Genomic DNA, 21,972 nt, shown 5'->3' on the forward strand with positions numbered 1-21,972 from the left:
TTATTCATTTCTCCATATGTCTTACACTTCATTTTCTGCTACACTACTTCACTTTCCCCGAGTTTGACTGCATTTGTAACGTCAATAACAAATGTCTGGGATACGCATAGGGATTTTTTTGTTGTTTAGCATCAGCACCGACACTGAATGCACTGAGCTTGCAACGCACCGTGGGGGTTGTAAAGGTTCACATCTCCACAGGAGACAAGACCTATTTCTAAGCATGCTCAAATTACAGCCTTTGCTTTGAAAAAGCCCTGCGCACTTCGTTATAATGCACACAGGACAGAGCTCGCAAGCGAAATCAGGAAGCGGGCATAATGTATGACTAGGTGACTTCTTAAAAACAACTGTAAACATGGATTTGTGGCGCGTCTCCTGAACTGCATTCAAATAAAAGCACTTCACAGATTCTCATTATAAATTCTCTTTGCTCCGTTAAACACTGTCCCTAGTGTTTTCAAAGTTAAATGTTTCCCGAATGAGCCCGAGCATCTGTAAATGCCCACACTCCCCCAAAATAGCGGGGCGCCCTGCGCTGCAGCAGCCTGCTGTGATGCTCTGGAGGTCGGTGCTCCCCAGGTCCTCGTGGCACGGTGGTGTGGTGAGCTCCCACAGCCGTACCTGGCCTTGGGGGTAGGTGTATGTTGGCTGTGAGGACTGATTTGCTGAGAATTGTTTGAAATGGAGATGTGTAGGACCCCCTCTGTCCCTCATCCCTCATCTCTGTGAAGCAGATGGGCAGAGCTGTGCTCTTCGGGGACAATTCCAGCTTGACTTGAATTGATATTTTAACCACGTCTAAGTATGAACAGGTCTTTATTATTTGTGCTACGGAAGTGCCCACAAGTTCAAGATGAGATCAGGGTTTAATTGTCTAGTTAATGTAGAAACATATTGCGAGCCTCTGCTTCATATAGCTCATAGGCAAAAGACTAAAGGAAATGGAAAATAAAAGTTAATACCGTGGGGACTGAAGGTACAAAAAATGGTGAGTGGTCCATAGTTCTCTCAAGAAGTTGGTGACATACTGCAAGTACAAATCCAAGTTTCCACTGTTCTCCATAGTCTATATTATATACTATATATATATTATTCTATATTATATACTCTACATTCATTTTCAGAACAAATGGGTCTTTTGTTTTGGTTTTGACATTATTTTTTTATTTCCTAAGGAGGCCTTTAACTCTCAGGCAGTTATTTTGCTAGCGCAGATGTTTCCGATTTTGATGCCTCAACCAGCAGTCTGTGTTGCTACTCAGATCCTAAACAGAAGCGATTGATTTTCAGGAGACATCAGCACTCCTGATGCTTAAAACCCATGTTATTTAGCTGACATTATTTTAGCATTGGATGAAACCTTTCTGCATGGAAAAAAAAAAAAAAAAGTGCCAAATTAAAAAACTTATAGTTCGTGCTTTCTGTTCACAAAGAAGTTATAAGGCCCATTCTGTATCACCATGGAAAATGCATACTTGAATTTAACAGTGAATTTGGTAAGTTTGCCTTAAATGAACGAAGTTCTTCGCTATTTTTTGTGGATTGCTCAGTTTACCAGAAGACGAAAATCCAGGCCAATTCTGCTGTGCTGTAAAAGGGATAATTCACTGGTAGGGCTCTTGTTTTATCGGAAGCGATACACGAGCTCTTTATTATCCGTTTTAGCCTTTCTGATAGTAACTCCTTTCCAAATGACCTGACACAGTCCACGAAGTACTATCGGAGAGGTGTCTCCTCATCCACCACTGAAGTGTGGCTGTTGATGTCGTACAGAGTGCCTAGAAGGAATAAAACAAAAGCGTTTTGCTCTAGATGACAACATAGAAGAAAGTCATTTGGAGAAAGTCACCATGAGAGTCTATTCTAGCGGAATATTTAAATTTACTAATACCATTAAAGACTGCTAATATGATTTAAAGATTTATTTTTTTAAAAGATGGACGTAATTTCCCTAGCTTGTGCTAAAATCGGATTCCAAGCGTTGCTCTCAAGGGGAATTGTATGTTGTCCAAGAAGTGGAATACATCTTCCTGACTGTTTCTTTTAATGGGATTTAATCTAATGTTAGAAACCCATGGATATTTGTAAAATGAGAGTCAAGGCACCTCTCTTTTTTTGGGAGATGGTGTACAGTGCATTGCTTGAGGGTAATTTCTGCACAGAGGAGGCCAAATATCCTTTGGGTTGAGGTTAGAGAAAAACAGCATTATCTTTGATGGTGATGTTGGCAGCACTTTTCCCTCTTGGTTTCTTGGAATCCAATAGCCCCGGTGTGCAGAGTTTATACTTCAATTTGACATTTGTCCTATCGACAGATTACCTTTTCCTGGCAATAAGCTAGTGTTACCAGGTCTTGGAACTGATGCTGGTACTATTGATTACCAAGTGCAATGTTTTTGCAAACCCAGACAGGAGTAAATGAGGCTGATCTTCGGTTGCTTCTTGAGATAATTTGGAATGACTGCCCCTTAGAGGGTTGCTCAGCACGGGTGGCAATGACATGACATGCAGGGCATAGGCATAATTCTCTTGAAGACCTTTTCTCTTTCAGAAGAGCAATTCCTGCAGGAGTTACTCTGCTTTCAACCTCGTCTAGACCACCTCTTTGGACCGCTGCCTCACTTTTCGACAACCCTTATATATATATATATTTTTTTTTTTTTCCCAATAACTTATAGGAATTCCTCTTGGTACAACTCCCGCCTTGTCCCTTTACTGCAGGGTATTGTCAGACCCCATCTGTTTTGACAAGATATCTTTGTTTCCACTTTGTCTATGGGGAGACTACAGCTGTTTCTCGTGACGGATCCCTTCCTACTGTCTCAGCCATCCCAAGGGTAGCTTCCCGTAGCCTACAGTTAAAACCAGCTTAGTAATGGAAATGAAAAAATAAAATTAAAAAGCAGAAGGTGGCAGTTTTCTTCCTAAGCAAGCTCTGGCACCATAAGCGCGTTATTCCACTGTATTCATGAGCTCATCCTGATGCTCAAGTGGAGTAAAAGGGACCAGATCTAAATGAACTGCTACTTCCCTTTGTGCCTCCCTTTCTGTAAGGATCAGGAAAGGCGCTGACAAAGGTGTTGGGAGAAGATTATTGAGCATCTAACTAACCTTTATTGTTCTTTTATTGGCTCCATTAAATTAGAAGAACTTCAGCTGTTGTTAAGCGCAAGACAGCAGTTCTAGGTGGTGTGATGGGATGAGCAACGTTTCCACAACGATCAGGAGACTCTGCCTGAGCTTCAGCTCTCCCAGGATACTAATCTGCAGAGCACTCTGCCGGTCCCTTGTGTCAGGTAATTGTTATAATGGGGAAAGAGCAGAACCGAGAATGAATTTCTATCTGAGAGATAAAGGAGCCGATCTGGAAAAGCAGCCAAGTGCACTGCCCTCTTCGCAACACCGTAGTTCAAGGCTAGGGGTTTTCTTGGCGAAGAGTTCACGTCTGGTTATCAAACGTTTACTTCATAGTTTAAAGAGAAAATTAAATTCCACGTGAAAACATTTGTCAAAAGACCCCGTGTAATGGATGTAGAGATGTCGCAATTTTCTGTTCTTTAAGAAAAAAATAACTGTGGTATCTTCAGCAAGTTGCTATTCGTTGATTATTTTCTTTTCAGTAGCAACATCCGTCAGAAGAAATTGATTTTGTTCATGCTTAGTTTGGACTTCTTTTACCTTTTTTTTAAAGTTGAACTGCACAACACAGCTTTATTTCCAGAGCATGTTCCGCACCAACATTGACATGATGGATTCTTTCCTGGTGCTCTGATTAAAGCTGAATTCTTCGCTCTGTTCCTTCAAAGGCAAGAAGAGATTTCATGTGCTAGAAAAAAAAAAAAGCATATAATTCTCTCCTTCTCCTGCTCCAGAATAGCTAATACAAATGGTAGCAGCATTGTTACTTGGTTGCATTCCTCACTGCAATGAATAGGAATCAGCTGGAAAAAAAAAAATCAGAATTTACTCTGGGATTCTTGCAATTATCATCTCTAGAGCCCTTCTCTGTCATCGTTTCTTCAGCTCTGTAGCTGCCAGGAGTGCCAGCAGCCTTTCTGTTCCATTAGCTGCTGCTCTTATTAGTAGGTTTATACTAAAAACCTTTCCTCGTTTGAACTCCCATTCCAGTCAGGGGCACTTTTCCGGAGAGCATCAGAATGACCCCTTAAGTATTACAAATATATAATGCCGTTCAAAAAGCAACTTTCTGTGTGATAATACTAATGCTTTTTCACTTTTTTTTGTTGTATCGGATTAAACAACAAACTCTGATACTGTGTTCAAACCCTGTGCCACAGCAAATTGCCTTTTTTTCCTCTTATCTAAGAAGAGACTCATGCAATTATTTATTGCTCCAGTTAGCAGCAGCTCAAATTAGCCACCTGAATTTTTCATGTTTTTAACAGAAAGCTGCAGATTGCATCCTCATCCCAATCTGAGCTCGTTTTTGCAGATGTAACCTTAGCCAACCTAGTTATAAACATATATCAAATGTCAGTCTGTTCAACTGATAACATTTGATGGACTATATATTGTGCTGTACAGGCAATTGTAATGAAGGATGTGCTATATGGTCTTTGTTTTAAAATTTTCCACGAATTTATCACATTTTTCCACCCAGTTTGTCAATTTGCGTGAGTACATTTTTCATCATCAAATTAGCTATTAGTCACTCCTTTTGCTTCTTCATTATCGGGAATTCACAACGTATTTTGATTAAATGTGACAGTTACATGTTTTGGGGGTTTTGACAGTAATTTCTAGAATCAGGTTTCACGAGTAATTTTTCACATTTAAGCTATCGATGTTCAAGGTGACACGCTTTTCTGACTAATGTCTCATTATTTAAAATTTAAGCCAAATGAAGTCCAGATGTCTGTGCTCTCAGCGTAATCAGTGGAGATGTATACCAACCCGTAGAGGCTGATTCATCTGATCTTACTTAAATTCCTGTCTTAGCGGTGCCCTTCAGAGGTGCCTGCCTCTTCCATCCCTATAGGGACAGCCCTAACGTGCCTAACTTGGAGAAAGCTGCAAAAAAAATATGATTAATTCCATTGTCTGTTGTCATATGTGCTCTTCTATACGTTCAGAGAGCTCATAGCTTCCTTCCATTGGTATGAAAATAGAAAATGGATAGGACCGTGGTGAGGCACGTTTATTTTCAAAGGTAACCAAGTAGTTAGAAAAAAAAACTATGGTGCAAAATTTGTCTTGCTATAGTAACCGTCAGCAAATACTTGGTACATCTCCAAGTCCTGAAGCTTCATCTTTTGGCATCCATCCCTACATTTACCAAAGTACACAACAGGGAATGGTCCGTACTAACCACTTGCGTAACCCTGCCCGACGGCTTTCAAAACTCCTGCATAGGCACAGCAGTTGGGTCAGGGACAGAAGGAAGACTGGTAGTGACCGTATCTGTCTAGACTGAGCATATGAAATGCTTTTTCTTACGCAGAAACAACCGAATGTGACGTTATTAAACGCTCAGCTGAATAATCACTGCATGTCTCAATAAATAAATCTTCGTGTGGAACCTAGAGAGTTGCACCACTTAATTTAGAAATTAAAAGTTGTATGCTAATATGTAGTGGAAATCGCATGAAAATATATACTCCATCTCCGTGAATGCAACATAATTTCCTCGTGACTAATGACATTGCAGGGAATACGAACTGAATTAATAACCATACAATACTTAGCGCAAGGATTTATTAATGCACCCGTCATTTGTTTGGCAATTTTTAAAGTTTAGTTCTTTTGCGATAGAAGCAAAGAAGCCGTCTGAATATTAAGTAAGTATGTCACTGTTTCTGCTGGCCATTAAATTAAGTACAAAATACGTGGGTGGGAAAGACATTAGTAACAATATGCAATAAGCACTTAAAGATTATTTACTCATTTCAGGTGCGCTGTAATAATATTAATCACGCTGAGCTCATTTGGTGTTAATGCAGATGAAATATGTAATTCTGCAGCAGGGCTTTTGCAGTGTCACATTAATAAATGCCTCCTCACATAACAAACATTTCTTATTTTCCAGCAAAGGACTTCGTGAAGGCAGGTGCCGTGTTTGACAGGTGTTGGAAAGCCCGATATATTCAGGCCGCTATCTTCCGTAATTGTCTTTTGCACAGCTAGAATTAATTTCTCTAGGAAAAAAAAAAATAAAAAGAGGGATGAAGCAATTTGCATGGAAAAAGTCAGGAAAATGGATAGCCTTGTTTTCCTTAGGAAATCGTAGCAAGAAGCAACGTGGACCTGACCTGCTCATTTCACAGCGCGCCCCAAAGTTGATCCGTGCGTTAAATCCCTCCCGTCCACAGCATAGCGTGGGGGGTTCCCGGTAAGATAAAGAAGTGGTAAAATGGCAATTTCTGAGCTGTTTCTGACCGTCATGCTCACTGCGGGTCCCGTCTTTCTCTTGCACAGATGTTGGCTTAACTTTGTTGTCTTTTTTCTTCTTTTTCAGGAAAGCGCTCGTCCGTTCTTCCTGCCAGCCCTGACTTTAACAGCGTGTGTTTTCTTTTGCCTTATCTGTTTTCTCCTGCAGAGCCGAGCTCCCACTACGTGATTTCCTTGAAGGCCTTTAACAACGCCGGCGAAGGAGTGCCTCTGTACGAAAGTGCCACCACCAGGTCGATGACAGGTGAGTCGGGAAACGCTGGCTCTCGATCTGCTCCGCAGCACCAAACAGCAGCCTCACAAACGGGCGCAATAGGCAAAACGATTTGGGGCAAGGCAATGGAAAAAGAGCTCTGTGACCTCCAAATCCCTGCTAAAATAAATCAGCGTTGTTTTCTTCTTTATTGTAATGACACGGACAGAATGAATTATTCACCCTTCCCAGAAATTGGCCCTATATGTTTAATGGGATGCTCACAAGTGCTTGCTCTTTGGTACGGTTTGGCTTGGGAGAAGCATGACTCCCAAAGCTTTTGGAAATGTAGAGATAGGCGTTGCTGTGCTGAGTTAAGCCCAGAAGGAATTATTTTCGTTTCCTTCCTTCCTAAAGTAGTTTAAGTGAAAATGAATTAGTTAGAAAACAAAAAAAAAAAACACATTCATGTCATGCACATTTGCAGAAGCAGGTAAAGGAGTTAGAAAAGATGAAGATGCTGATTTACAGGACAGGACAAAGCTCACAGAAGGAATTTCCCAGCAGTAGCTGAGCAGAGTGCTTTTAGGCAGCTCTTTTCACAATTATGATGTCGGGACAACAGCGAAGTTACAGGAGCACAACTGTTTTGTACAACTTCTGGACTGCCTCGTCGGTTTTATGCACAGGAAAAAAAAAAAAGGGGGTTAAAAGAACAGAAGCGAGAAAAAAAAAATGTGTTTTTCCTCTGGATTGACACCGTCATTTGGTGACCTTTTTTTTCTCGTGGCCCACCCACGGTGTTCAGAGCTGCCTGGAAGGGGAGCTGTGTCACTGAGAGCAACCCGGTCACTGACGCTGGCGTGGGTGTGCCGCGAGGAAGAAAGAAACCAAATGGCTGCTCGGTGGCTCTGCAAGGAAAAACGGCTTCCAGCATGCAGTTTTGTGAAGTATTCCCATAAGAAATCTTGGAAAGTCAGGAGGAAAAAAAAAAGAGAGATTCATTATACAATCAAGGGTAACCGTAAAAAATGATATTTGATGTAATAAGTGTCAGGGAACTTCTGGTTCAAAATTATTAATTTCACTTCTTGTCTGGAATCTACAGAGGTCATTCTTGCTGAGCATGCCAACAACATGTGTCTTGTAAAATCTTCTTTCCAGTGAGTTTGCCTCGGGGTCCACAGAGACTTTAAGTTTGCTTGTTCCTTGTCTGACTCCATTTACAAATGACCCATCTGGCCTGTGGGGTTTGATTCCATGCGTGTGTATAACCTCTTGTAAATTCAACGGTATCCAGGTGAAAAAAAGGTAATGCAGGCTTGGGTTATCTGATGCGATGATCAGCTTTGAGCACCTCGGTGCTTCTCTCATCACTGAGCACATCTCATACCTGAGCCTCCTGCTGGGCAGATAACAACCCCTGGGAGCCTGGGCGACTTGTGGAAGAGCATCTCAAAAAGTTTCGCTTCCAGCAAAGCAGGAAAGCACGGGAGCTGGGTGCAAGCAAGAACCGAGACCCGTGCGTTTGCGTGTCCACTTAGCATGCGTGCACATACCTCGGGGTCTGCCCGAGTTACGTAACGTGTAATATTCACAAATCAAATCTCCGAAGAGAGCGAGAAACTATTTTCTGTCAAGAGATTGCAATTTCCAAATGACAGATGTCCGTGCGTAAATACTAGCGAATGAAACTTCGGTGGAAACCGAGGGAAGTATTTAGGGACCTATTTTCAGCCACCCGTGGATTACAGACATTTCCCTCCTCCTCAGGTCAGTGATGACATGTTTCAAAAAACAAATTATTTTGATTGAGTGAGTGACCATTTATTTTGCTAAAGGCAGCCTCTTTTCATAATCTCCTCTACAACAGCCCTTAAGTTTTCAGTATTGGAAGGAGTGGAGAAAGGAAGTGCGGTATTTGCTAAAATAGGAACTTGGCGCCAGTCACACTAAATTCCATCATTAGTATGAAAAAAACACAACGCAGGAACAAAAACTGCTCACCTTACAAAGTTTACAGGCACTTCCTTTGGAAAACTTCATTTCAGAAAAAGAAACTGTTCACTTTCAACCTTAGAGAAGCTCAATTCACTGAGACTGGGCAAAAAAATAATTAAAAAAAAGGTTCAGCTGCCCATTCCTGCCCTCGTGGAACGTGGGCTTGGGGTTTGGATCACTACACAACACCAGATTGTTTCATTTCCTTCAGTGCCTGCTTCTTATGAAGAAGCTTTTGATGAAAGAAGCTACAAAAGAAGCAGGTTGAACTAATGGCTTATCATACATTTTAAACATCCTTGTCTCCTCTGTTTTTCCTTCCAAAGGCTGTGGCATCCCGAAGTTGTGAATAATAAATTACAAAATCATAAAACACAAGTGATCAAAGCGTGTCAGGAGCTGGAAATGCACACGGAGCAGACAAACTGTAGCAATTGTCAGGGAGGAAATACTAAGAGTCATTTATACTTTGATTAATTAATTAGCACATTATTTTAGGGGGAAAAAAAAAAATACAGCCTTTTTTTGTGTGCTGTATTTTACCCACTGCAGTTTGAAATGATAGTTAGAAAAATCACGGCTGTTAAATAATGAATCATACAGTTGAAAAAGATAGACCTGAAGTTGTCCACAGATGCTTAAACCTGGCACTTGGACAAGGACGGACGTGTCTAGGCTGAGGAGCAATGGTCTGTAGCTCCCCTGGGAGCCCCAAAAGGAAGGGCTGTTGCCATTTTTGCAGTGGTGACTATTGTTTGCATCGAAGAGCGATGCCATAAGCGCAAGGAATGAGGGTGCTGAGCTGCTGCTGCCTGTCCTCAGTGGCACGCAGCAGCTGGGGTGGATAAATGCACCTCTTTGGAAGAAGACTTATACTCACGTCTCGTTTTTGAGATGAACGCCTTACGCATCGGTCCGTGGGGTAAGGCAAGAGGGGAATTCTTCCTTCCTCCTGAAAGAGAGCCAGGTGAAGCCAAGAGCAGGAGCATCATCAGAGCCAAACCGAGGTCTGAACTTTTGGAAATGAAACGAAATGTGCAACAGTCTCTATAATTTAGTCAACCAGAATTTGCCTCTGATACTCCATACCTTACTGTCAGGTTATGCCCAGGATGATCCCAGTCTTGCTCCTCAAAGGCCAGCCAATTGCAGATACAGGGAAGAAGAAGTCTACTTGAAGATAATCCACATGTCCGTACCTGGAAGCACACATTTTTATGCTGGCAGTATTAAACCAACAACTCCAAGATCTTCGCTTCGGCAGTGAATTTATGATGTTCCGTTTTGCCTAACAAACGAGCCAATGCAGACTACGTTCCCTTCAAGAGCCTAACACAACAAAAGAGCCCGAAAGAGGCAGCCAAGAAAGAAAAGCATAGGTAACTCCTACGCACATGAGATTAAGTCGTGTCTATAAATCAGGTTTGTAGACGACACTCCACTTCGGAGGTGTTTCCAATAATGTATCGTACACATGATTCAATTTTTTAAGAAAATGTAAATCATTGGGAAAAGAGGCTGCTCATTGTCTTAATCTCATGTGAAGGAAGCACAGCGTGCGTGGAAGTACTTAAACAAATGGTGAAAAATTGCTGTTACCGCTGGTTTTGTTATAGTAATGTAACTGAAATGTTGCTGCTGCGTTTTCATTTTGCTTTAATGCTTCTCTTTCTGTTCTTCTCATGTTCCTCCTCCTCATTAATGCCATGCATTTAACCCATCGTGCTGTGTGCCCCTTGGTGGCTTGTTCGTGTTTCGTTTCATTTTTTTTCCGTTTAACTTACGTATCCATTTATTTTGGAATGCTCATTTGGTGATGTATGGACCCAGACCCCATCGATCCATTAGAAGTTGATTTTTATCCTTTGCTTGATGATTTCCCTACGTCAGTCCCAGATATCTCCACCCCCATGCTCCCACCAGTAGGTGTGCAGGCTGTTGCACTGACCCATGACGCGGTGAGGGTCATCTGGGCAGACAACTCTGTCCCGAAGAACCAAAAGACGACGGAGGTTCGCTTCTACACGGTCCGATGGAGAACCAGCTATTCTACAAATGCTAAATACAAGGTGAAGTTTTAGCACGTTATGAATTTACGAACTGTTTCATCCGTTCGTAGTTTATTTGCAGAGACTTTGAGTTGGCTTTTATGAGCTTTCCTCAGCCAAGATTCCCCTTTCAATAAAAAGGAGATTTGCATGAGTAACTACTGCTTGCTAAAAACCTGCGTATTTAGTTGGATGAAAATAGCATATATTAATTCTATATGCTAATTGAGGAAAGTTATGATCTTTAATCTTTACCAACCAGGTATAAATTAGTCATAGGTGTGATACCACAATACAGTAGTGGGAATGGGAAGAAATACCAATTGCAATACCTCCCACCCTGTACGGCAGTTCCACCCATACACCACATTCCCAAACATCAAAACTGGAGGTTACTTTGCAGGAAAACTTCTCAGTTTGAACGGATACGGCAGCAGCAGAGGTATGCTACTTTCTGTATGAGAATTTATTTTCCAGTCCTAATGAAAACACTACCAAAACAGGTGCAGTTTAGCAAAGAGATACGGAGACACAGGGAATGGAAAGCAATAAGCACAGACTTTAGGTTGTTCTGTTTGCTTGGTTTTCCTTTCCACACGCTATTGTCAGCTTATGTATTGCACCTCGTATAACATCCACCTTCCCCATAATAAGTGTGTCCTTCCTCCCATGCCCTACCATAACGGTTGTCCTCTCTTGCCTAGAGGATCATATTGATCCATAGCAAGTTGTTTGCTAGGAATATATTTTTATACTGCAAGTGGATACCCCATTTTTTACAGTTCCATGTCCTAACAAAAGCAACCTCACGTCAGTTGTTTTTATTAGGACTCTAGAACAGGCGATACTCTATACATTTTTGAGGCTCCTCCGATTAGAGCCTGAATTATTTGTCTAAATACAGGCTGGCCTTTCCAAAATCCCAAGGATGGCTCTCTGCATCTTTCAGGTTCATGTTACGCATCTTATGGACTCTAATCTTGAGATCTTTCTCAGATCATTTTTGGGAAAAATGGGAATGGTGATGGAGAAGATCTTACCTTCAGCCCCTTTTCTGAGCGTGGCTTTTCACATTCCCCCTTACACATCTCCCATAAGAATTTGGCTTGTTGGTATCAGCTGGGTCCGCGTGCCACCGTGAGCCCTTGATTTCAGTTGTGCTGCTCCCGATTTGCGCTCCTGTTGGCAGAGGGAAAACTCAGGGCAGCCGTTTTTTTACTGCAGGTACTGGCCAACGTAAAGCTTTTAAGTCTTTGCAAGGCTTTTAAATCTTTGCAAGGCAAATCTTTGTAAAGCTTTGCACATCTTTGCAAGGATCTGTTCATGCCGTAGTGTTACATCTACTGCCATACTTCTGACAACCCCAGATGCTGGCATAATGATGAGACCCATTTATAACCATCATTTTGTATGCTCCTGCGGTTGCAACAAGCTCTTTTATAATTAGGGATGCCAAAACGATGCATTGTAGTGATTTCAATACCATGCCTCGATCCGGCTCCTATTTAAGGACAGATTCCTGTACCCAGAAATGTGAGGAATAGAGCGCAGGGAAGCACAGCAAGTGGGAAACCAGCTCTTGGGGGGAAATCAAAGCTCCCTCCCCAAAAAAACAGCATTATGTTTTGCTCTTCACAGTCACTCATAACATTTCTCTCGTTTCACACCGCATGTACTCAGCTGTGGGAAATGATGGGTGCCAAACAAACCTCCGGCCCGGAGTCGTCCAAGTCTTCTGCTAAACCACGGGGGTGGCTGAAGAGGAGAGGAGCAAAAGCGAAGTCCCCTTCTTCTGCCTTCCTCTGTCGTTTGGCCAGTCTGAACACGACACATTCAGGGCCAGGCTGACTCCCTTATTCCAGTTCAATCACCCCCAAGCATAAACAATAAAAAAACCTTGCAGAAGGTCTTCTTTCTTGAAATAGCCCCATTTTTCAAGGAAACGAGATAAAGCTTATTATGTTCTTCTTTGAAAACAGTGGGGAAACCTTCCATTTTTTTCAAAGGGCTTTAGATCAGGCTCACAAAAAGATCCCATTTGCCTATGTGTCGGTATTGAATATGCAATTCTTTTCAAATTTGCCCATTAAAAACTTCCATAGCTTCAAAACTGTGTATCAAATCTAATGTAAAGAAAGTTTTAGCCTTTTCCATTGAGGTTTATAAATTAAACTTTGCCCTGCCAACTTTACTTTGTACAAACCATCCCAAAAAGGCATAGCATGGAATTACTAAGGTACTTGTTCCAGTTATACTGCCTTCATCTCAATATGATATTAAGTTCAGAGGAGTACCAAAATGCTAATAGTTAGTACCGAGTGAAACATTCAAAGAAAAACACTCAGCTGGAGACAAATAACTTTCTTTTCCAAAAAAAGAACCCAACATATCTGTGTTCCACTAAAGACTGTTTTGTCCAGCAATGGGTTCAACTCCTACAGTTTTTTTTCTGTGTGATTTTTTCCTGGTCGTGTTTGCTGCCAGGGCCCTTCCATAGTGATAGTTATCAGAATTAGTTACCCTCAGTGATGCTGAACAGCATTTTATGTCATAAATCGCTTCTTCCAAAATCTTCTCTGGGGAAGGAAGTTATTCTTCCCTTTATTGAAATCCAGCTTTTAGTTGAGGGATAATTTTTGTAAACCCTAGCAGCTAGATTTTGCCATCTTTGACAAGTAGCTGAGTATAACTAAGTAGTTTTTGATTTTATTAGTACAGTCTTCGCTTCAGCAGGTCTTATAGAAGGTGATTCTCTGCTGGATTAAGTCCTTACTACGAAGAAGTTGCAAAACTGCTGATTTCCAAGGACTGGGGATTTTAATTGAGTATGAGGATGATAAAATCTGGTATTGCAATTAGTCTTCGTATTAAGTAGCATGCAAAACATCTGTCAGAGCACGTGCTAAAACAGCGTGCCATGCAGGCATACATAGCGCGTTCCTTAATGTCTCTGCAAAGTACATTTTTTCCCACTTTCCCCTTAAATATTACTGCTTTATTCTGCAGCGTGCTGGAAACTCGATGTACCATTTTTAGTGAAGGTCGATTTCTTTGTGAAACGTCCGATTTGGTGATTAGCAGCAGAATGCCATTGCTGATGTCTGCCAGCAAGGTACCTGCTACTCAGATGTGAACAGCAAGGTGGTTTTCTGATGCAAAGGCGTTCCTAGGTTGTCTTAATCAGTAAACTTGAGGTCCATAGGTGTATAAACATGTAAAAGCACGCACCTGTAACTCACTGTACTGTAAATTGTTGACGCTCGAGGACCGCACACCAGGCTCTGGAGCTTGAAAAACGCGGGAATTGATTTTCTTCAGTTGCCACCGTATGTCCTGTAATATTCTCCTCACTTGTCTCCTTTGATACCAGTGCGGTTTGGCTCAAATTGGTCCTTACTACATGCTGAGGGAAAAAGCTAAATCGGCTAAATATAAATGAACAATTTAATATTCGCATCGACATCAATGTTGAGTTGTTCAGAACATATCACAGTGAGGCAGATCAGTAATGTCTCTCAAACGTAACCTAATGCATAAAAATACTATATTTAACCAAACAAAAGTGTGTTTTATGAATATAAAAATAAATCTTTATGCAAGGGTCCTCTTGATATTATAAATACGTGTTCCCCACAGTACCCGGGAAGCTTAGTCAGGTCCATTCTAGTGGTAAAAATGCTTTCTGAGCCTCCACTACAAATCAGTAGATATTAAAAACTTTTTTTCTTCTTTCTTTTCTTTGGAAGGAACACATCAAAGAGGCTGGAAATGAATGTTTAAGTCGTGGAAATGTTCCTCTTTTTTCCTCATATGGGCACAGATGAAGGACACAGTGTTAGCTTTCAATTTGCATTTGAAAAAAAAAAATGCATTGCAAATTGCTTTGTCTGGGAAAAGAAAAAGAGAAAGCATCACAATAATTTATTTAACTGCTTAAATTATAGGCAGAAAGTTTAGTATCATATTTACGGTCCTAAAAATACTCCCATTAGGGTATGAAGTAGCAACAGAGCTATCTTGCTTGGAGAAAAGAATCCATTGTAATTGTCTTTAAAGCAACTCTCGTTGCTGGTAGCTAAGCAAAAGATGTCCTTTGCTCCGTCTCTTTGCAGTCAGCAGATACGACAGCCCTGAGCCACACTGTCATCGGCCTGAAGCCTAACACCATGTACGAGTTCTCTGTCATGGTCACCAAAGGGCGGCGGTCCAGCACCTGGAGCATGACTGCCCACGCCACCACCTATGAAGCAGGTATGGCAGGAGCTGCTGAAAGGGGTTTCAGTTTTTTCCTTTCATTCACATGCCCTCAAAAGCCCTGTTCAGGTTCAGCGTATGAACAAAATTCACTGCATTTGTTCACTTTTTTGCCTGGGTAGCAAGGCAGAGCGGTCGTTCCACTGAGCTCTGGGTGACTCGGTGTCATTGCAAGATGTTCAGATGATAGTATGTGTGTCTAATATTTTGCCCCACAATATAATGATTATCTATGACTTTTATGATATAAAATAGTTTCCGCTTTTCAAAGAATCCTAAGATCAAGTGAGAACAAGTTAAGTACTCTGTTATTATTAGATAATAATTTTGCCACTTTAACATTTTAATTTAGGAAGTTCTTTGTGTCTTTGTCTCAAGCTTATGAGTTCCCACCTTGTCCTTTTAGTAAAAAGGGCTCAAAGACTGCTTCTGTCTAACACAGGACCTTCTTGATTCAAGATCTAAATGGCTGTGTTATAACTAAGCAGCCACAGGTCTGTTCAGAATGCAATTTTTTCCTTAGGTTGAGTAGTGGTCTTGAACACACTCTAGGTACCGATATAAATCAGCTTCTACCAGCAGACACCAAATGAAGTCTGCTGGTAAATATTGATCTGGCTTTTGGTTTTTGTTGTTGGTTTTTTGTGTTTTCTTTTTTTTTTAATGAAAACCACAGTACACGCCAGTTAATTAACAAAGGGAAAATAAGAGGGAATATGTGTGTCCTTAGATTTTCCCATGTGATTGCAACGCAATTATCTGAGCTTGATGGAGCAGCTCTGTTAATTAAGGGCATCCTGCACTGCTGATCTTTATTGCCTATTTTTTACCCATTCCGCATGTTGAATTTCCCGTAATGATATTAAAGAATGTGCATATCAGCATCGATACAGAATTCACTAGAGATTACTACCACGGGCTATAGAGAATTGTTATGCCCATAATTCAAAAGCAACTCTCAGAGCCAAGTTCCATCCCCAGATCTGCCTACACAAGTCTTGCTGATGCGAGGGGTGTTAATGAGTGCTAAGGGAAACATCTAAAGCTTTGATTTTTCTCATGATATCTTATGTTCACAATCTGCTGAAAGCAGAGCTCAGCTTCAGCCACTCAAAGGGACTCATGTGGCGATAACCAGAATGGAAAACCTGTGTTACAGGAGGAAGCTTTAAGAACAAGCTTTACTAGTTTAACCTCCTAAATGACAAAAAGCCTAAAAAGGGAAAGAATTAGTTTATGAAAACATGTCAAGGAGGTTAATATCAGAGAAAGGAAAACAATATTGTAGAGAAAGATGTTGTTTCCACACAACTTGATGGATGCATTTAGGGAGAAATAGAATCATTTATATGAAGTTGGAGAATATTGCAGAACAGACATAGCAAAAGTAAAGAGAAGGAAAATTTTACTTCGAAAATCAAGTAAATTTACAGAAAAGGTTGTCTCTTGCAGTACCCTGGCATAGTAAGGCGGTCCAGGATGTTTCTTCTAGACCGCTGTTTTTAAATTGCAGACCCTGTGTCCCTGTCTGCGAGCCAAATACCATTTAAATGCAACTGAACCCTCTTAGAACATAATAGTATTAACAATAGTACTCGTAATATTAACAATAAATAATATTAGTAATAATAATAATGGTTAAAATAACAATGCAGTCTTCTTTAGTGATGAGGGAGCTTGTGTCGTGCTGGGCATTGCATCAGTTTAAGAGACTTCTTTAAGATCTGTGATCTAGATGTGTGGCTTGCCTACTTCAGGGTGAGAAAGACTCTTCCAGCAAACAACAGGTGATTGGTCACCTGCTTAATAATTTATCGATGACAACAAAAACTTTTTCCCAATGTATGTATTCCTTGGTTTCTTTTGGATCCCGTTTTTGAAAAATTCAACCGATGCAGATGTTGTGAGACCATCCGCTCAGTGTTCATTCAAAAAAGTTGCTAAGTGGCCATACGATTAGGACACAGGCAGTGTGATGCTCACACTGTGCTCTCCATGCTCTTCCCTTACCTATACACCCAAAGTCATCAGCAGCCTGCATCAAATCCAAGTAAATGAACAACGAGCTCCGTGCCAACATGATGCTCCTCTCTCTCAACTATTTTTCAATAATTGTCTTTCATTTCTCCTCCGTAGTCTAAAAAGAGGTAAAGAGAACAGAGTTTTCAATTATTTTCATTTCATTGTTTTCAATTGTCTTCATTTCATTGATTTCAATTATTTTCATTCTTTTCAGCTCCAACCTCTGCACCCAAGGACTTGACAGTCATTACACGGGAAGGGAAGCCCCGAGCCGTCATTGTCAGCTGGCAGCCACCATTAGAAGCCAATGGGAAAATTACTGGTAACATTTGCATTATTCTCTACTCTCCTTTTTATTTTACTGTTCCGGTTGTATCACAGAATTGTTTTTAGTGGAAACGTGTTTTTTCCCAGAACGCTATGCGATCTGATGTTATTTTCTCTTACTTTTATCAGCAAACTTGGTCTAGGAGTCAAGGCAATGTTAGAGACACTGCAAGCTCACTTGCAGGACATAAATATTCATTTGAATGCTAAGAACAGTGATTTAAGTTAAAAATGCAGCACTCTCAGCAAAGGTTTTGTGGTGCATGCTGCTCAATGATAATTAGAAATGACTAATAATAAGTACTTTGTTTGGCAATAATGCAATACATAATATACCTAATGATAGGTTGCTTGTTGCCGCACACAATGGGAGAATTTATTGGTAGCTATTTAACTTTACAATAACAATTTAAGGCAATGATGATCAGGAAAAAAAATACTTAATATTGACTGACAAGAACTGAACTTAATGGATGCTTCACAATGACAGATTTTATTTTCCAAAATGTTGCATATAACCTTAGTGCCTAATTAAGACATCCATTAGGAGCCTTTAACGTTAATTTAGGGTGAAAAATACAGTAGAGTTCTATCTGAGATTTTGCATTTAAATGATCACTTTAGGCTGTTAACAGACATCTCAGAGGCATATAATTATTAGGAGAAATATTGTTCAACTACAAAAATGTGCACATTATGGTCTCATTACCACAAACAATCGGCTTAGACCGGTTCTAGAACGTATTTTCACGTGGAAGAAAGCGTGCGTTACTACCAGTGATCCCAGCTACACACTACTGAGGCATTGAGAAATATAAATGTAAGAGCAAGAAGGCTTCAGCGTGATGCCCTGTGTGAGCAATTAGATGTGAGGAGCACTGGGTCAGATTTTCAACAGTTGTAACTCAGCAGGGCTTCCCTGGCATCAGAGGAGAGTGAGTCACGCCAGGGAAGTATCCCAATTTATATTACCAATAAAATAAGGATAGATTTCTCTTTGGACGTTGCCAAGCAATAAGGATTCTCAGGTTAGACTTGCATAGCTGTGTATAACTTCAGCCTCCATATTATTATGATCTTATAATTTCACAGCCTCCAGTATCAGAACTTTATTGGCTGCGACCGTGTCTGAAAGGAGGATGTTTTGAGGAAATGGCTCTGTTTACATTAACCCAGTTTAGTCCTTAGAGAGAACAACTGATGGTTCTGCTGGACAACACACGAAAATGAGTGCTAACGGTCCTGAATCCCCGCTGGCTAAAAGACAAAATAAATAAATAAATAAATAAAAAGCTTTCCTGACTTTTAAATTGTGAAATGACTTGGTGGTAGCAACTTTAATGGAGTTTTTCCATCAAAAGGAGCATTCGAACCTGAGAGTAGATGGGGTCCCTTGACATCCAAGCACAAGCTTCTTTCTTGTAGTGTTTGGTTGAAGAACGACTCTCATAAAGATTTTTTACAGCATATGTGGCCAAATGTTTCTTAGACCTGCCAAGCAGAGGAAACAACTCCTTGCAGAGAGTAGAAATGTCTAACAACCATACCTTCATCCCTAGAAATGTTTGAGCAGTATTATTGTGTTAATTTGAGAAACTTGGCTATTATATCTTGGTATGTATTAAACCAAATGCCATGATCAGTGAAGCTGCTTTGTAACAAACTACAAGTCTGTAAATAATATCCCACGATGTAAACAAGCAAAGAAAAAAAGAAAAAAAAAATACACAAAATATTATCATTTCCATCCTAGTACCATTTGTCCCTGACCAGCATAACCACTCCTGTGGAATGAGAGCTTTGAAAAGCATCTTTGTTTCAGAAAAAAATAAATAAATAAAATAGAGGAGTAGCGATGATAAACTTTACACCGATTTTTTAGTAACTTTGGATCCAAGCACCAAAATGAAGTCCAGAAGATTCACCTGGGCTCTCTGCACTCCAGAAGCTCGCTCCTGTGGTGCTGGCACATAAGACCAAACTCAGATCGTACCTCTTTGCATGCTACTAGAGTGCCACAGACAAAGGAGGGGGGAAAAAAGGAAAAAAGAAAGAAAACAAAGATATTTTCAAGGATAGGCAGAGCCTGGTGTTGCGGGTCACCCGGCTGAGGCTGGGTTATCACATAGGACATGCTTTACCTCTCAGCCTTATTTACAGGCTCTTTTTTCTCTCCAGAATTTCATCTGCCAAGAAGGTTCTTCCTACAAACTTTCATTGTTTCCTAACACTGCTGTTTCTACTCCCTAAATCCTAAAACTTTTAAGTTTTATTCAATTGTAAGTAGTAATTGCAATGCCCCGGTTACCCGAATTCTGAGTTTGAGTTCTTCATTCTTTTCCCAAAAATACTTCCCATAGATTTGCCAAGAAATATTACATGGCTTCCCATGAGCACCCAGTGTTTGATGTGCATCATTAAAGCCATTTTATTTTATTTCAGCACTGAAACCCTGAAGACTTACATTGTATGGTTTATGGCATTTATCAGACTGAATGGTGCACCTGAATTTGAGAAATGTACTCATAACAGAACCGTTTAGTGTGTGCTACCTACTTTTATATTTGTTAAACCTGTATCTCTTGCAGCGAGTATTGTAATTGTTGTTTTGGCATAAAAATAGACAAATACGAATTAATTGTCATAGCCTTCTTTGAAGCTATTTTGATCAGACACCTACCGTTGCTGCTTTTAAAAAGAAAATAATAGTTTTTAATCAATCTAAATTTTATACGTATGTTGCATAGGGAGCACGTTGCTTGAAGCACTAACCATGAGACCGTGTTTTTTCAGCGTACATCCTCTTCTATACCCTGGACAAGAACGCTCCCATTGACGACTGGGTTATGGAGTCCATCAGCGGTGACCGGCTCACCCACCAGATCATGGATCTCAGCCTGGACACCGTCTACTACTTCCGAATCCAAGCCCGCAACGCCAAGGGAGTGGGGCCTCTCTCTGATCCTGTTTTCTTCCGGACGCTGAAAGGTTTGAATCTATGTCATCCTGATATTAATGATGGCTCCAGTTTTCTTATGGCTCCGTGGGAGCTTTGCAATTAGTTCCATGGCAGCCAGAAGAAATCCTACTCCTTGAAACTGTTATTGAGAGATGAAAGCAAAATGCTACGTATGGTAGTTGACAAGAGTAAACCACATAATGAGTCAGTAACTGTAGTTTTAAATTCAATCAACTTGGGGAGAGCACTCTGACACCACCTAACTTCCTGCCATCAATGGTAAAGCTAATTGGATGTGCCTGGATTTCTCCAGGGACGTACCTTTTCTTTTGGGATCCTCAGGTGACTGTAGGAGCTGGCAGTGACTCACTCATAACAACAGAGCAGGCACACACAATTATAATTAAAAAATCTCGGCAAACTGAGATGCAATCTGACTTTGCGTGGGGAAAATTGTTCCAGATATTTTTCAGCACCTGCTATTAACGACAGACAAATTACAGCCGGATCTCTCCCCATTAGTGACCGGCAAGGTAAAGCAGGCAAACCAGGGGCACCTGTTTTTTGGCTGGTGCATGTTTTAACCAGGCCGCTGGTTTATGAGAGCAAAGGACTCGTACCCAGCTCAACTTCCAATTAGCACAGTGAGATATTCCTCTTCTGTCCTCCCTGCTGCCTAGCTGTGAAGGCCTGACATCATCTACCCAGAAATGACTCGATATGAAGGTGTAAGCAATATTGCTGTGAGGGGGAAGCAGGATGTTTGCAGCAGCTCTGCTCCTTCTATTTTAACTGTCACTCACTGATTTGCACAAAGGTATGAAATTACTTCTGAAAAGAGGTATAATTAATGAAAAAGTCGGATGACATAAACAGCAAACCTGTTCCAGGAAAGCAGCGTGGCATATGAGAGAGCACTTCAGTGCTCTATCTGCTGGAGGAAATCCAGGGGTTTGTACATAAAAATGACATCTTGGCAGACAGGAATAGAAAGTGGATTTAGGCTGGACCTGCAAAGTCAGGGTCGGAGGGAAATTCGGAATGAAAGCTGTGTACAAAAGCCTGGGAATTAGCATTCACATTCAAGCCTCTTTTTAATCGGTTTTAATTGACTTAATTTAACGTGGGCTGTATAAAAGCTAAGTGAAATGACCGAACAAAAGGGGTGACGTGCAATCCCTCCATCGCTCCTTTTATTTTTATTTTTTTGTTGGGCAAGAGCTCATATTCGAGTTCATCTTTCAGCAAACCCTTTATGTGAATAGCAAAGTGCCTTTTCCTGCCGCCTCTGACGGAAGGAGGGGAACCTCCATGTCCAGCGAGTGCCTGGCACTTCCCATTAAGGAGGGATTTCGATGAATGAGGCAGTGTCCTCGGCAGCCCTGGCAGAGAGCTTGCCCTTTCTGCTTTGCTGCTATCAGTGTCTAAGAAGCGTGTTACCGACCATTCAGGCTGGGAGTGAAAAGGCTCATACAACAGTTTTCATGAATTAGCGCAAGTCAGAAAAAAAAAAAAAGAAAAATTGTGCCAATTTGTTCGGAGCTTATCGCAGCCAGCCCAGGTTTGCAGGACTTGCTTGTCCAAGTCGTGTTTCCTTTTGAATGAATTACGGGTAAGATCGTGATTATTCATTCCCCACTACCATGAAATGGGAAGAGATAGCACTTTGTGGGTGCTTCATCTCCATCAAGCGGATGGTGCCAACTTAATTTCATGCTCACAGTTTGTGCCAAGCAGAAGGCTGTTGGACTGAGTCG

The 21,972-nt window shown here is 41.0% G+C and overlaps 1 protein-coding gene across 7 annotated transcripts in view; it reads left to right on the forward strand.

The window, feature by feature from the left end:
• The window catches only part of LOC310888631 (netrin receptor DCC), a 414,661-nt gene that overhangs the window by 348,140 nt on the left and 44,549 nt on the right, over positions 1-21,972 (forward strand). For 3 of the 7 annotated variants that reach the window (XM_083815528.1, XM_083815525.1, XM_083815527.1), the window contains 5 exons: positions 6,560-6,655; positions 10,436-10,674; positions 14,766-14,904; positions 17,144-17,251; positions 20,050-20,244. In XM_083815528.1, the coding sequence (XP_083671654.1) occupies positions 6,560-6,655; positions 10,436-10,674; positions 14,766-14,904; positions 17,144-17,251; positions 20,050-20,244 (777 nt within the window). The remainder of the gene's footprint in view (positions 1-6,559; positions 6,656-10,435; positions 10,675-14,765; positions 14,905-17,143; positions 17,252-20,049; positions 20,245-21,972) is intronic. The other 4 variants (XM_083815526.1, XM_083815522.1, XM_083815523.1 and 1 more) reach the window with 3 other exon arrangements.

This window comes from Anser anser (assembly GCF_964211835.1).
Source record: "Anser anser genome assembly, chromosome: W".
NCBI lineage: Eukaryota > Metazoa > Chordata > Aves > Anseriformes > Anatidae > Anser > Anser anser.